General features: G+C 62.9%; 1 protein-coding gene across 1 annotated transcript in view; it reads right to left on the minus strand.

Moving 5' to 3' along the window:
- The window catches only part of CPSF1 (cleavage and polyadenylation specific factor 1), a 38474-nt gene that overhangs the window by 17552 nt on the left and 5802 nt on the right, over window positions 1–15120 (minus strand). Inside the window, exons 9-23 of the mRNA XM_030474434.1 lie at window positions 13740–13850; window positions 12803–12896; window positions 12589–12676; window positions 12026–12151; window positions 10998–11049; window positions 9893–9987; window positions 9739–9813; window positions 8857–8937; window positions 7596–7685; window positions 6260–6382; window positions 5108–5249; window positions 3794–3972; window positions 2920–3056; window positions 1833–2007; window positions 1461–1741 (exon numbers count right to left, since the gene is read on the minus strand). Coding sequence (XP_030330294.1) covers window positions 1461–1741; window positions 1833–2007; window positions 2920–3056; window positions 3794–3972; window positions 5108–5249; window positions 6260–6382; window positions 7596–7685; window positions 8857–8937; window positions 9739–9813; window positions 9893–9987; window positions 10998–11049; window positions 12026–12151; window positions 12589–12676; window positions 12803–12896; window positions 13740–13850 — 1849 coding nt within the window. The remainder of the gene's footprint in view (window positions 1–1460; window positions 1742–1832; window positions 2008–2919; window positions 3057–3793; window positions 3973–5107; window positions 5250–6259; window positions 6383–7595; window positions 7686–8856; window positions 8938–9738; window positions 9814–9892; window positions 9988–10997; window positions 11050–12025; window positions 12152–12588; window positions 12677–12802; window positions 12897–13739; window positions 13851–15120) is intronic.

The following is a 15120-nucleotide window of genomic DNA, read 5'->3' on the forward strand; positions in this document are numbered from 1 at the left end:
CCCTCATTCTCCCCCATTACTGCCCCTACAACCCCCATTCTCCCCGCTATCCCCGTTATCCGCCCGTTATGCCTGTTCTCCCCCCGTTATCCCCATTATCCCCCCGTTATCTCCCTGTTATCCCCATCTTGTCCCTGTTATTCCCGTTCTCCCCGTTATCCCCATTACCCCCGTTATCTCCATTCTCCATTATCCCCATTCTCCCCCCGTTAGCCCTGTTCTCCCTCCGTTAGCCCTGTTCTTCCCGTTATCCCCATTATCCCCCCGTTATCCCCGTTCTCCCCCAGTTATCCCCATTATCCCCGTTATCCCCCCATTATCCCCCTGTTCTCCCCCCATTATCCCTGTTCTCCCCTCGTTATCCCCGTTCTCCCTGTTCTCCCCATTCTCCCCCGTTATCCCCGTTACCCCCCTGTTATCCCTGTTCTCCCCCTGTTATCCCCCCATGATCCCTGTTGTCCCTGTTATCCTTGTTCTCCCTCTGTTATCCCCATTACCTCCCCGTTATCCCCGTTCTCCGTTATCCCCATTATCCCCGTTATCCCCATTGTCCCTGTTATCCCCGTTCTCCCCCATTATCCCTGTTACCCCCCCATTATCCCCATTCTCCGTTATCCCCATTCTCCCCCCGTTATCCCCGTTCTCCCCGTTATCCCCGTTATCCCCCTGTTATCCCCGTTCTCCCCCCGTTATCCCCCCATGATCCCTGTCATCCCCGTTATTCCCCCGTTATCCCCCCATTATCCCTGTTCTTCCCCTGTTATCCCTGTTCTCCCCGTTATCCCCATTATCCCCCCGTTCTCCCCGTTATCCCCCCGTTCTCCCCGTTCTCCCCACGTTCTCCCTGCTATCCCCCCGTTATCCCCCTGTTCTCCCCCCATTATCCCTGTTCTCCCCGTTATCCCCCCATAATCCCTGTTGTCCCTGTTATCCTTGTTCTCCCCCCAATATCCCCGTTACCTCCCCGTTATCCCTGTTATCCCCATTATCCCCCCGTTATCTCCGTTATCCCCCTGTTGTCCCTGTTATCCCCGTTCTCCCCGTTATCCCCATTACCCTCCCATTATCCCCATTCTCCATTATCCCCATTCTCCATTATCCCCGTTCTCCCCCCGTTATCCCCGCGCTCTCCCCCCATTCTCCCCGTTACCCCCCCGTTATCCCAGTTATCCCCCCATTATCCCCGTTCTCCCCCCGTTATCCCCGCGCTCTTCCCCCATTCTTCCCGTTACCCCCCCGTTATCCCCATTATCCCCCCATTATCCCTGTTCTCCCCGTTATCCCCCCGCTCTCCCCCCATTCTCCCCTTTACCCCCCCGTTATCCCCATTCTCCCCCCGTTATCCCTGTTCTCCCCCCATTCTCCCCGCTCTCCCCCCATTATCCCCATTACCCCCCCGTTATCTCCGTTATCCCCCCATTATCCCCGTTCCCCCCGTTCTCCCCCCGCCGCCCGTGGGGGTGCTCACCAGCAGGTAGGGCCTCCCGCGGCGGTGCCCCAGCCCCACCAGCAGCACCTCCTTGACGAGGGGCAGGTCCCCCTGGCGCCCCGGCTCCTCCTTCCGCGCCTCCGCGGGGGCCCCCGCTCCCGGCGCCCCCGCTCCCGGCGCCGCCGCGGCCGCTCCCGGCGCCGCTCCCGGCGCCGCCACGGGCTGCCCGAAGGAGCTGTCCACCAGCACCCGCTGCCCCATCGGGAAGTTCTTCACCAGGAACACCAGGCGCCACTCCGGGAGCTGGTAGATCTGCGGGTGCGGAGGGCGCCGCGCGTCGGCCACGGGGGGGGCTCCGGGATCCATCCCGGTGCGGATCCCGGCGCGGATCCCACGGGCTCACCTCCATGGTGCCGCTCTCCCGCACCAGCACGCACCAGTGCGTGGGCTCGGGCCTGTTCTGGTGCGGGTCCCGCTCGGCGCTGGGGCAGCTCCCGCGCCGCGGCTCCTCCTTCACCGGGCTGAAGAGGGCGCCCGAGTCGCCGTAAAGCATCTCCTCCTCGTCGTCCACCGTGTCCCTGCGGAACAACGCGCAACGGGCACGGGATCGTGGGCATGGCATCATGGGATCGGCATGGCATTGAGGTGTGGGCACGGGACCATGGTCATGGCACCGTGCTATGGGCAGGGGATCATGGGATGGACATGGCATCATGGGCATGGCATCATGGTGTGGGCAGGGGATCATGGGATGGACATGGCGTCATGGGCATGGCATCATGGCATGGGCAGGGGATCATGGGATGGACATGGCATCATGGGCATGGCATCATGGTGTGGGCATGGGACCATAGTCATGGCATCATGGAGTGAGTATGGGATCATGGGATGGACATGGCATCATGGGCATGGCATCATAGTGTGGGCAGGGGATCATGGGATGGACATGGGATCATGATGTGGTCAAAGGATCATGGTCATGGCATCATGGTGTAGTCATAGCATCATGGCATGGGATTGGGATCATGGACATGGCATCATGGTGTGGGTATGGGATCATGGGCATGGCATCGTGCTGTGGGCAGGGGATCATGGGATGGACATGGGATCATGGGCATGGCATCATGGCATGGCCAGGGGATCATGGGATGGACATGGGATCATGGTGTGGGCACGGGACCATGGTCATGGCATCATGCAATGGTCAAAGGATCATGGCCATGGCCGCATGGGAGGAGCATGGCATCATGGTGTGGCCAAGGGATGATGCTTATGGCATCATGGGATGGGCATGAGATCATGGTGTGGGCATGGGACCATGGTCATGGCATCATGGGATGGGCATGGCATCATGGTGTGCTCAAGGGATAATGGCCACGGCATCATGGAATGGTCATGGCATCATGGCCATGGCATCATGGTCACGGTATGATGACAGGGTCCCGGCACGGTCATGGCACCACGCTAAGGCCACGGAACGCGGCGCGCACCCGATGTCCTGGATGAGGGTCTCGGCCTCGGCCTGGCCCCGGCCCGGCAGCTCCTCGCGGGCGCCGGCGGCGCGGCTCTCGGTGGTGAACATCCCGCTGACGTCCCGGTACAGGCACAGGGCCAGCACCTTGGATTGCTGCCGGACACCCCGCGCGTGGGGCCACCACGCGTCAGCCCCACACACAGCCCCCGGGGCCACCGCGCGTCAGCCCACCCCATAGAGCCCATGGGGCCACCGCGGGTCCTTCCCACTCCATAGACCCTCTGGGTCCCACCTTGTGCCCTTCCCACCCCATAGACCTCCTGGAATCTACCTTACATCCTTCCCACCCCATAGAGCCCATAGGTCCCACCGCATGTCCCCCACACCCCATAGCTCCTCTAGGTCCCACCTCATGTCCTCCCCACCCCATAGAGCCCATGGGTCCCCCTTTGTGCCCTTCCCGCCCCATAGCTCCTCTAGGTCCCACCTTGCGTCCTTCCCACCCCATAGCCCCCAGGGGTCTCACCTTGTACCCTTCCCATGCCATAGACCCCCTGGATCCCACCTCATGTCCTCCCCACCCCATAGCCCCCATGGGTCCCACCTCATGTCATCCCCACCCCATAGACCCTCTAGGTCCCACCTTCTGTCCTTCCCACCCCATAGCCATCATGGGTCCCACCTTGTGCCCTTCCCACCCCATAGACCCTGGATCCACTGTACATCCTCCCCACCCCATAGAGCCCATAGGTCCCACCTTGTGTCCTTCCCACTGCATAGCTCATCTAGGTCCTACCTTGTGTCCTTCCCACCCCATAGCCCCGCTGGGTCCCACCCCACGTCCCCCCCAGCCCCCTGGATCCCCGCGCCCCACGGCTGCCGCCCCTCACGTGGTGGAGCTGCGGTTTCTGCAGGCTGAGGCGGTGGGTCCGGCCCCCGTACGAGTCGCTCTTGAGCACGAACATGGAGACGTGGCCCTCGGCGCTCAGGATCACCACGAAGGGGTCGGCCACGGCGCAGTGCACGATGGGGGCGCCCAGGTCCACCGGGATGAAGTGCAGCTGGTTCACTGCGGGGGCAGCGGGGCTGAGCGTGGGGTCACCCCATGGCGCGTGTGGGGTCACCCCACGGCATCCGCAGGGTCACCCCACGGCACCTGCAGGGTCACCCCATGGCACCTGCAGGGTCACCCCACGGCACCTGCAAGGCTCACCCCACGGCACCCGCAGGGTCACCCCACGGCACACGCAGGGCTCACCCCATGGCACACGCAGGGTCACCCCGCGGCACCCGCAGGGTCACCCCACGGCACCTGCAGGGTCACCCCACGGCACCCGCAGGGCTCACCCCATGGCATCTGCAGGGTCACCCCACGGCACCCGCAGGGCTCACCCCATGGCATCTGCAGGGTCACCCCGCGGCACCCGCAGGGTCACCCCATGGCACCCACAGGGCTCACCCCACGGCACCTGCAGGGTCACCCCGTGGCACCCGCAGGGCTCACCCCACGGCACCTGCAGGGTCACCCCACGGCACACGCAGGGCTCACCCCATGGCACACGCAGGGTCACCCCGCGGCACCCGCAGGGTCACCCCACGGCACCTGCAAGGCTCACCCCACGGCACCCGCAGGGTCACCCCACGGCACCTGCAGGGTCACCCCACGGCACCCGCAGGGCTCACCCCATGGCATCTGCAGGGTCACCCCGCGGCACCCGCAGGGTCACCCCATGGCACCCACAGGGCTCACCCCACGGCACCTGCAGGGTCACCCCGTGGCACCCGCAGGGCTCACCCCACGGCACCTGCAGGGTCACCCCATGGCACCCGCAGGTCACCCCACGGCACCTGCAGGGTCACCCCACGGCACCCGCAGGGCTCACCCCATGGCATCTGCAGGGTCACCCCGCGGCACCCGCAGGGTCACCCCATGGCACCCACAGGGCTCACCCCACGGCACCTGCAGGGTCACCCCGTGGCACCCGCAGGGCTCACCCCACGGCACCTGCAGGGTCACCCCATGGCACCCGCAGGTCACCCCACGGCACCTGCAGGGTCACCCCACGGCACCCGCAGGGCTCACCCCATGGCATCTGCAGGGTCACCCCGCGGCACCCGCAGGGTCACCCCATGGCAACCCGCAGGGGTCACCCCACGGCACCCACGGGGTCACCCCCAGCACCCGCGGGCGCCGCGGCTCCCACCTCCCTCGAGCAGGCGGATCCCCAGCGGCGACACTTGCACGATGTAGCGGTTGTCGCCGATGTTGCCGGCGAAGACGGTGGGACCCTGCGTGGCGAAACCGCTGGTGTCCAGCTCCATGATCTCCTGCCCCGTCTGCAGGATCTGTGGGCACGGCACGAGGTGAGCACGGGGCCATGGGGTGCCATGGGGTGGGGGGACATGGGGTGGGACCAGGGGGGGCTATGGGGTGGGGGGGACACGAGGTGGGATCCAGAGGTTCTACGAGGTGGGAAGAGCACAAGGCAGGACCTAGAGGAGCTATAGGGTGGGAAGGACAAGAGGCGGGACCCATGGGGGCTATGGGGTGGGAAGGACATGAGATGGGACCGAGGGGGCCTACGGGGTGGGGGGGACACAATGTGGGACCAGGGGGGTTATGGGGTGAGGGGGACATGGGGTGGGACCCATGGGGAGTATGGGGTGGGGGGACATGGGGTGGAACCGAGAAGGTCTATGGGGTGGGAAGGACAGCAGGTGGGACTCATGGGGGCTATGGGGTGGGAAGGACGTGAGGTGGGACCCAGGGGGGCTACGGCATAGGAAGGACATGAGGTGGGACCTAGAGGAGCTATGGGGTGGGAAGGATACAAACTGGGACCCAGAGGGTGTATGGGGTGGGAAAGACATTAAGTGGGACCCATGGGCTCTATAGGGTGGGGACGACATAAGGCGGGACCCAGAGGAGCTATGGGGTGGGAAGGACATGAGGTGGGACCCAGGGGGCCTATGGGGTGGGGATGACCCAAGGTGGCCCCATGGGCTCTGTGGGGCAGGATGACCCGGGGTGACCCACAGGCTCTATGGGGCAGGATGACCTGAGGTGACCCCTGGGCGCTCTGGGGCAGGATGACCCGAGGTGACCCATGGGCGCTGTGGGGCGGGGATGACCCGAGGTGACCCATGGGCTCTGTGGGGCAGGATGACCCAAGGCGGCCCCATGGGCTCTATGGGGCAGGATGACCCGGGGTGACCCATGGGCTCTGTGGGGCAGGATGACCTGGGTTGACCCCATGGCCTCTATGGGGCAGGATGACCCAAGGCGGCCCCATGGGCGCTGTGGGGCAGGATGACCTGGGGTGACCCACGGGCGCTGTGGGGCGGGGGGCTCTCACCATGGTGGAGTCCTCCCTGCTGAGGATGAGGAAGCCGTGGCGCTTCCCCGCGTCCTCGTCCGCGCTGTCGGCGGCCGCCGGCTCCTTCTCAGCGTCATCCCCCGGTGCAGCCCCTTCAGCCGCCTGCAGGGGGCACCCGCTGCATCAGCACCCGCAGCACCCGCAGCACCCACAGCACCCGCTGCATCAGCACCCGCAGCACCCGCTGCACCAGCACCCGCAGCACCCGCAGCACCCACAGCACCCGCTGCATCAGCACCCACAGCACCCGCAACACCCACAGCACCCGCTGCATCAGCACCCGCAGCACCCGCAGCACCCCCGGCACCCGCTGCATCAGCACCCACAGCACCCACAGCACCTGCTGCATCAGTACCCACAGCACCCGCAGCACCCACAGCACCCGCTGCATCAGCACCCGCAGCACCTGCAGCGCCTGCTCCATCAGCATCCGCTCCATCAGCACCCGCTGCATCAGCACCCGCAGCACCCCCAGCACCCACTCCATCAGCACCCGCTCCATCAGCGCCCCCAGCACCCACTGCATCAGCAACCTCCAGCACCCGCAGCACCTGCTCCACCAGCACCCGCTCCGTCAGCACCCCCTCCAGCACCCGCTCCATCAGCACCCGCAGCACCCGCTCTGTCAGCACCCGCTCTGTCAGCACCCGCTCCACCAGCACCCGCTCCGTCAGCACCCCCTCCAGCACCCACTCCATCAGCACCTGCAGCACCCGCTCCACCAGCACCCGCTCCATCAGCACCCGCTCCATCAGCACCCGCTCCACCAGCACCCGCTCCATCAGCACCCACAGCACCCGCTCCGTCAGCACCACCAGCACCACCTACACCCCTGGCACCATCAGCACCAGCACCACCAGCACCATCGGCACCACCCCAACCCCCATGCCCATCCCCAGACCACCACCCCCATGACCATCCCCCCCAGTACACCAGCATCATAACCACCACGACCACCAGCACCACCAGCACCACGGTCACCATGACCAACAGGATGCCCATGGCCACCGGCAACCACCCCCACGACCCCCATGACCACTATGACCACCACCAGCACCATAACCACCATGATCATCCCCACGACCTCCAGGCCCACCACCACCACCGTGCCCACCATAATCACCAGCACCAAGCCCACCACCCCCAACCACCCCCATGACCATCATGACCATCACCACAGCGACCACCATCCCCATGACCTCCATGAGCACCACCATGACCACAACGATCACCATGACCACGACCACCATGACCACCACCATGAGCACGGTGACCCCACGACCGTGCCCCCCACGTCCACCACCCCCCAACCCACCTCCTCCTTCTTCTGGGGCGCGATGACCGTCCACATGTCGTAGCACCCGGGCAGCTCGAACGTGGTCACCACCTGCGGCCGGATGCTCTTCTATGGGGCAAGGACAACGCGTGGGACCACGACGGCACCGCCATGGGGCCGCCGTGGGGCCGCTGTGGGGCGGGCATGGGCAGGGGCTGTCCCTGGGTAGATACAGGCGGCCCCATGGCTCGGAGGAACCCCCCTGGTTTCACCCAGGCTTTGCTGTGGCGCCGGTACCTGACCTGCGCTGATGGACCTCAGCAGGGCAGGCCCTGGACAGCGCGGGGGCACCCAGCGGGGGCACCCAACAGGGACACCCAACAGGGACAGTCAGTGGGGACACCCATGGGGACACCCATGAGGACACCCAAAAGGGACAGTCAATGGGGACACCCAACGGGGACACCCAGGAATGGGGACACCCAATGGGGACACCCAATGGGGATGAGGACACCCAACAGGGATGGGGACACCCAAAGGGGAGGGGGACACCCAACGGGGACACCCAATGGGGATGGGGACACCCAACAGGGATGGGGACACCCAAAGGGGATGGGGACACCCAACGGGGACACCCAGAGATGGGGACATCCAATGGGGATGGCGACACCCAGTGGGGACACCCAGGGGTGGCGACACCCAATGGGGACACCCAATGGCGACACCCAGGGGTGGGGACACCCAATGGGGATGGGGACACCCAATGAGGACACCCAACGGGGACACCCAATGGGGATGGGGTCATGCAGTGGGGACAGGGACACCCAATGAGGACACCCAGGGATGGGGACACCCAATAGGGACACCCAGTGGGGACACCCAGTGGGGACACCCAAAGAGGGTGGGGACACCCAATGGGGACACCCAGTGGGGATGGGGACACCCAGGGATGGGGACACCCAATGGGGATGGGGACACCCAACAGGGACACCCAATGGGGACACCCCAATGGGGACAAGGACACCCAATAGAGACACCCAGTGGGGATGGGGACATGCAATGGGGACACCCAAATGGGATGGGGACACCCAATGGGGACACCCAGTGGGGATGGGGACACCCAAAGAGGATGGGGACACCCAATGGGGACACCCAATGGGGATGGGGACACGCAATGGGGACGCCCAGTGGGGATGGGGACACGCAATGGGGACACCCAGTGGGGATGGGGACACCCAATGGGGACACCCAGGGATGGGCCCCCCTGCAGCACCCGGCCCCCACCCATGGGTGAGCTCACCTGCAGCACCGAGAGGGCCCCGTTCTTGCCGTAGCCGGAGCAGAGCACGAGCTCCAGGTCCGGCTCCGGGTGGTTCTGGAACTGGGACAGGGACAGGGCTCAGGCAGCACCTCTGGGTGCTGGGTCTGGGTGCTGGTGCCGGTGCTGGCTGCTGCCTGTGGGTGCTGTGTCTGGGGGCTGTCTGCTGTTTGTGGGTGCTACCTGTGGGTGCTGTCGCAGGGTGCTGGGTGCTGTGTTTGGGTGCTGATGGATGCTCTCTAGTGGTGCTGTGAGTGGATTTAGGTGCTGGGTGCTGTCTGTGGGTGCTGTTGGGTGCCATGTGCAGGTGCTGGGTACAGGATGTTGGGTGTTGGGTGCTGTGTTTGGGTGCTGTTTGTGGGTGCTGATGGGTGCTGGTGCTGTCCATGGTGCTCTCCCCTCCTCGCTCAGGAAGGCGGGCTCGCCCATGGCTGCAGTGTGTGGGTGCTATGGGTGCTATGGGTGCTCTCACCTCCTCGCTCAGGAAGGCGGGCTTGCCCATGGGTGCTATGGGTGCTATGGGTGGGTGCTCTGGGTGCTCTCACCTCCTTGCTCAGGAAGGCGGGCTCGCCCATGGGTGCAGTGTGTGGGTGCTATGGGTGCTGTGGGTGCTCTCACCTCCTCGCTCAGGAAGGCGGGCTCACCCATGGGTGCTATGGGTGCTATGGGTGCTATGGGTGGGTGCTGTGGGTGCTCTCACCTCCTCGCTCAGGAAGGCGGGCTCACCCATGGGTGCTATGGGTGCTATGGGTGCTATGGGTGGGTGCTGTGGGTGCTCTCACCTCCTCGCTCAGGAAGGCGGGCTCACCCATGGGTGCTATGGGTGCTATGGGTGCTATGGGTGGGTGCTGTGGGTGCTCTCACCTCCTCGCTCAGGAAGGCGGGCTCGCCCATGGCGGCGTTGGCGCAGGGCCCGATGTTCAAGATGCTGTCGCACACCTGGGTGGGGGGGGGGGGGGGGAGGGTGCTGTGTGGGTGCTGGGTGCCCCTGGGGGCGCCCCCCCCGCGCCCGGAGCACCTCGAAGGAGTAGGTGGCCAGTTGGGTGCCCGACTGGGCCTCGCTGCCGTAAACCTCGATCTCGTCCACCTCGTCCTGCGGCGCCGCCTTCGCCCCTGCGCGACACCCACAGCGCCCGCGTCCGTCCCCAGCGCCGGCACCCGCAGCACCAGCACCAGCAGCACCCTCGTCATCAGCATCATCACCATCGCTAGCAGCAGCATCACCATCACCATCATCACCACCCTCATCGTCATTGCCATCAGCAGCAGCAGCAACATCATCACCATCACCATCATCACTCTCATCATCATCACCATCATCAATGTCATTGTCGTCATCATCATCATCATCATCATCATCATCATCATTACCACCACCATCATCATCAGCCTCATCATCATCACCATCATCATCGTCATTGTCATCATCATTGTCGTCATCACCATCATCATCGTCATCACCACCATCACCCTCATCATCAGCATCATCACCATCACCATCAGCAGCAGCATCGTTGCCATCGTCATCATCATCGTCACCATCAGCAGCAGCAGCAGCAGCAGCATTGTCATCACCATCTCCAGCATCACGCTCATCATCATTGCCATCATCATCATCACCATCAGCAGCAGCAGCAGCAGCACCATCGTCATCATCATCATCACCATCATCATCATCACCATCACCATCATCACCATTGTCATCACCATCGTTACCGTCATCATCACCATCACCATCATCGTCATCATGATCATCAACATATCATCACCATCACCACATGGCACCTCCACGGGGTCACCTCTATGGGGTCACCTCCATGGGGTCCTCCATAGGGCCACCTCCATGGGGTCCTCCATCATCACCATCATCACCATCACCATCACCATCATCACCTCACATCGCAGGGCACCTTCATGGGGCCACCTCTACGGTGGCACCCACATGGAGTCACCCCTGTGGGGCCACCTCCATGGGGCAACCTCCATGGGGCCACTTCCATGGGGTCACCCCTATGGGGCCACTTCCATGGGGCCACCTCCATGGGGACACCTCCATAGGGACATCTCCATGGGGCCACCTCCATGGGGTCACCCCTATGGGGTGCTGGGGGTGCGGCACCCACCTGCCCACGGTCCCGAGGCCTCGGGGCGCTTCTTCTTCTGCGGCGGCTCCTCCTGGGGGGGGCAGGAGCCGTGGGACAGCCCGGGGGGGGGGGACATGGGGGGGAACATGGGGGGGGACATGGGGGGGACATGGGGGGGACATGGGGGTGCTGGGCTCCTCACGTGGGTCTGGGCACCCAAGATGAAGGTTTATGGACCCAAGCTCAGGCTTTGGCATCCCCCAGGGGGGGTTTGGGGTCTCTATGATGAGCTCTGGGGTCCCAGAGGTGGGTTTGGGGTCTCCATGATGGGTTTGGGGTCCCCAGGGTGGGTTTTGGGGTCCCAGTGGTGGGTTTTGGGTCCCTATGATGGGTTTGGGGTCCTTATGATGGGTTTGGGGTCCCTATGATGGGTTTTGGGGTCGCCAGGGGGAGTTTTGGGGTCTCTATGATGAGTTCTGGGGTCCCAGCGCTGGGTTTGGGGTCCCAGTGCTGGGTTCTGGGGTCCCAGCGGTGGGTTTTGGGTCCCTATGATGGGTTTGGGGTCCTTATGATGGGTTTGGGGTCCTTATGATGGGTTTTGGGGTTGCCAGGGGGAGTTTTGGGGTCTCTATGATGAGTTCTGGGGTCCCAGCGCTGGGTTTGGGGTCCCAGTGCTGGGTTCTGGGGTCCCAGCGGTGGGTTTGGGGTCCCGGCGCTGGGTTTGGGGTCTCTATGATGGGTTTGGGGTCCCAGTGCTGGGTTCTGGGGTCCCGGTGCTGGGTCTGGGGTCCCAGTGCTGGGTTTTGGGTCCCAGTGCTGGGTTCTGGGGTCCCAGTGCTGGGTCTGGGGTCCTGGCGCTGGGTTCTGGGTCCCAGCACTGGGTTTGGGGTCCCAGTGCTGGGTTTGGGGGTCCCAGTGGTGGGTTTGGGGCCCCAGCAGTGGGTCCTGGGTCCCGGCGCTGGGTTTGGGGTCCCGGTGCTGGGTCTGGGGTCCCAGTGGTGGGCTCTGGGTCCCGGCGCTGGGCGTGGGGCCGGGCCGTGGGGCGCCCCCTCCCCCCCAGCCCTCACCTGCCGCTCGGGGGGGTCTCTGGCGGCGCCGGCCGGAGCCTCCTGCAGCTTCTCCGTGTACTTGAGCAGCAGCGAGTTGCCGAGGCGGGAGCCCAGGAACAGGTACCCCGGCTCCAGCGCCACCATCTGCGCGAGCCCAGCTGGCACCGGCGCGGGGCGCCCTGGGGTGCCCCCGGGGTGCCCCTGGGGGTGGGGGTCTGGGGTACCCCTGGGGGCAGGGGGGTCTGGGGTGCCCCCGGGGGCAGGGGGGGCCTGGGGTGCTCCTGGGGGCGGGGGGGGCCTGGGGTGCCCCCGGGGGTGGGGGGGCCTGGGTGCCCCTGGGGGCGGGGGGGCCTGAGTGCCCCTGGGGGCGGGGGGGCCTGGGGTACCCCTGGGGGCAGGGGGGTCTGGGGTGCCCCCGGGGGCGGGAGGTCTGGGGTGCCCCTGGGGGCAGGGGGGGGCCTGGGTGCCCCTGGGGGCGGGAGGTCTGGGGTGCCCCTGGGGGCAGGGGGGGGGCCTGGGGTGCCCCTGGGGGGGGGGGGGAGCCCTGGGGTGCCCCGGGGGGGGGGGGTCCGTGTCCTTACGCAGGTGGTGAGGACGCTGGCGGCCGCCTTGTCGAAGTGGAAGGACCGGACGCTCCTCATCCCGTCCGTGATCAGCGTCAGGACGTAGCTGGGGACAGAGGGGACGGTGTGGGGATGGGGGCCCCACGGCACCCCATGGCACCCCATGGCACCCTATGGCACCCCACAGCACCCCACGGCGCCCCACAGCACCCCACGGCGCCCCACGGCGTACATCTCCCCTCCTTTCAGCGAGATGACCATCTTGTCGTAGGAGATGAAGGTGGCCTGAGCACAGTCCAGAGTCATCTTCACCCCGTCCTGGATGCCTGGGGGGCAGCAGCAATGGGGTGAGGTAGGAGCACAAGAGGAGGAGGAGGAGAAGGACAAGGATGAGGAAGAGAAGGGAGGAGAAGGAAAAGGAGGACAAGGAGGAGGAAGAGGAGGAGAAGGATGAGGAAGAGAAGCAAGAAGAGGAGAAGGAAGAGGAGGAGGAAAAGGAGGATGAGGAAGAGAAAGATGAGCAGAAGAAGCATGAGGACAAGGATGAGGAGAACAAGAAGCAGAAGAAGAAGGAGAAAGAGAGAGAAGAACAGAAGAATGAACAGGAGGAGGAGGAGGAAGAGGAGAACAGAAGGTGGAAAAAGACAATGAGGAGGAAGAAGAGATGGAAGAGAAGGGGGAAGAAGAAAAAAAAGCAAGAACGAGAACAAGGAGGAGGAAAAGCACAAGCAGAAGAAGGAGAATGAGGAGGAGGAAGAGGAGGAGAAGAGGAAGGAAAAAGACAAGGAAGCCAAGGAGGAGAAAGAAGATGATGACAAGAACAAGGGCGAGGAGAACAAGGAGAAGAACGAGAACGAAGAGCTTGAGGATGAGAAGAAGAAGGGCAAGTCAGAGAAAGATGAAGAGAAGGAGGAAGAGCCTGAGGACAAGGAGGAGGGGAGTGAGGAGGAAGAGGAGGAAGAGGAGGAAGAGGAAGAGGAAGAGGAGGATGAAAAGGAGGAGGAAGTAGAGGAGGAGCAGAATAAGGAGGATGAGAAGGATGAGAAAGACAAGGACAAGGAGAAGGACAAGGAGTAGGAAGAGAAGGAGAAGAAGGAGAAGAAGGGGAGGACAAGGAGGAGGGTGATGAAGATGAGGAGGAGGAGGAGGAGGGGGGCGTCATCCCTTACGCAGGGGGAAGACGGTGGTGCCGTTGGTGAGGCTGTTGAGGGCCACCCCGTAGGGGGGGACGCTCTGGTTGAGGTAGAGCAGAGAGTTGACAGCGAAGATCACGACCCCCCCTGCCAGGAGAGAGGCACCATCGTCAGCATCATCACATCATCATCATCATCACACCATCATCATCATCATCACATCACCATCATCATCACATCATCATTATCATCACCATCACATCACCGTCATCATCATCACATCACCAAGATCACCATCACATCATCATCATCATCACAGCATCATCATCATCATCGTTATCACATCACCATCATCAGCAGCATCATCATCAGCATCACATCACCATCATCATCATCATATTATCACCCCCATCATCACCATCACCATCATCAGCATCACCCCCTTCTGCCAGGAGAGAGACATCATCATCAGCATCACCATCATCAACACATCACCATCATCACCATCACATCACCATCATCATCACATCACCATCATCAGCATTACATCACCATCATCATCACATCATCATCGTTACATCACCATCATCCTCATCACATCATCATCACATCACGACCATCATTATCAGCACCAGCATCATCATATCACTACTATCATCATCATCATCATCACATCGCTATCATCACATCAGCATCATCATCACACCACCGTCATCATCATCATCATCACATCACATCACCATCATCAGCATCGCCCCCCCTGCCAGGAGAGAGACACCATGACCATCATCATCACATCACCACCATCATCATCACCATCAGCATCAGCATCACCATCAGCATCATCACATCGTCACCATCGTCACCATCATCACCATCAGCATCATCACATCACCACCATCATCATCATCATCACATCATCACCATCAGCATCATCACATCACCACCATCACCATCACCATCACCATCATCACATCACCATCATCATCATCGTCATCACCATCATCCCATCAGCATCATCATCACATCACCATCATCAGCATCGCCCCCCCTGCCAGATGAGACATCATAACCATCATCATCACATCACCACCATCATCACCATCAGCATCACCATCAGCATCATCACATCGTCACCATCATCAGCATCAGCATCAGCATCATCACATCACCACCATCACCACCACCATCCTCATCATCATATCGTCACCATCAGCATCATCACATCACCACCATCACCATCACCATCATCACATCACCATCATCAGCATCATCATCATCACCATCATCCCATCAGCATCATCATCGCATCACCATCATCAGCATCGCCCCCCCTGCCAGATGAGACATCATGACCATCATCATCACATCACCACCATCATCACCATCAGCATCACCATCAGCATCATCACATCAT

This window comes from Strigops habroptila, chromosome 1 (assembly GCF_004027225.2).
Source record: "Strigops habroptila isolate Jane chromosome 1, bStrHab1.2.pri, whole genome shotgun sequence".
NCBI classification, from domain to species: Eukaryota; Metazoa; Chordata; class Aves; order Psittaciformes; family Psittacidae; genus Strigops; species Strigops habroptila.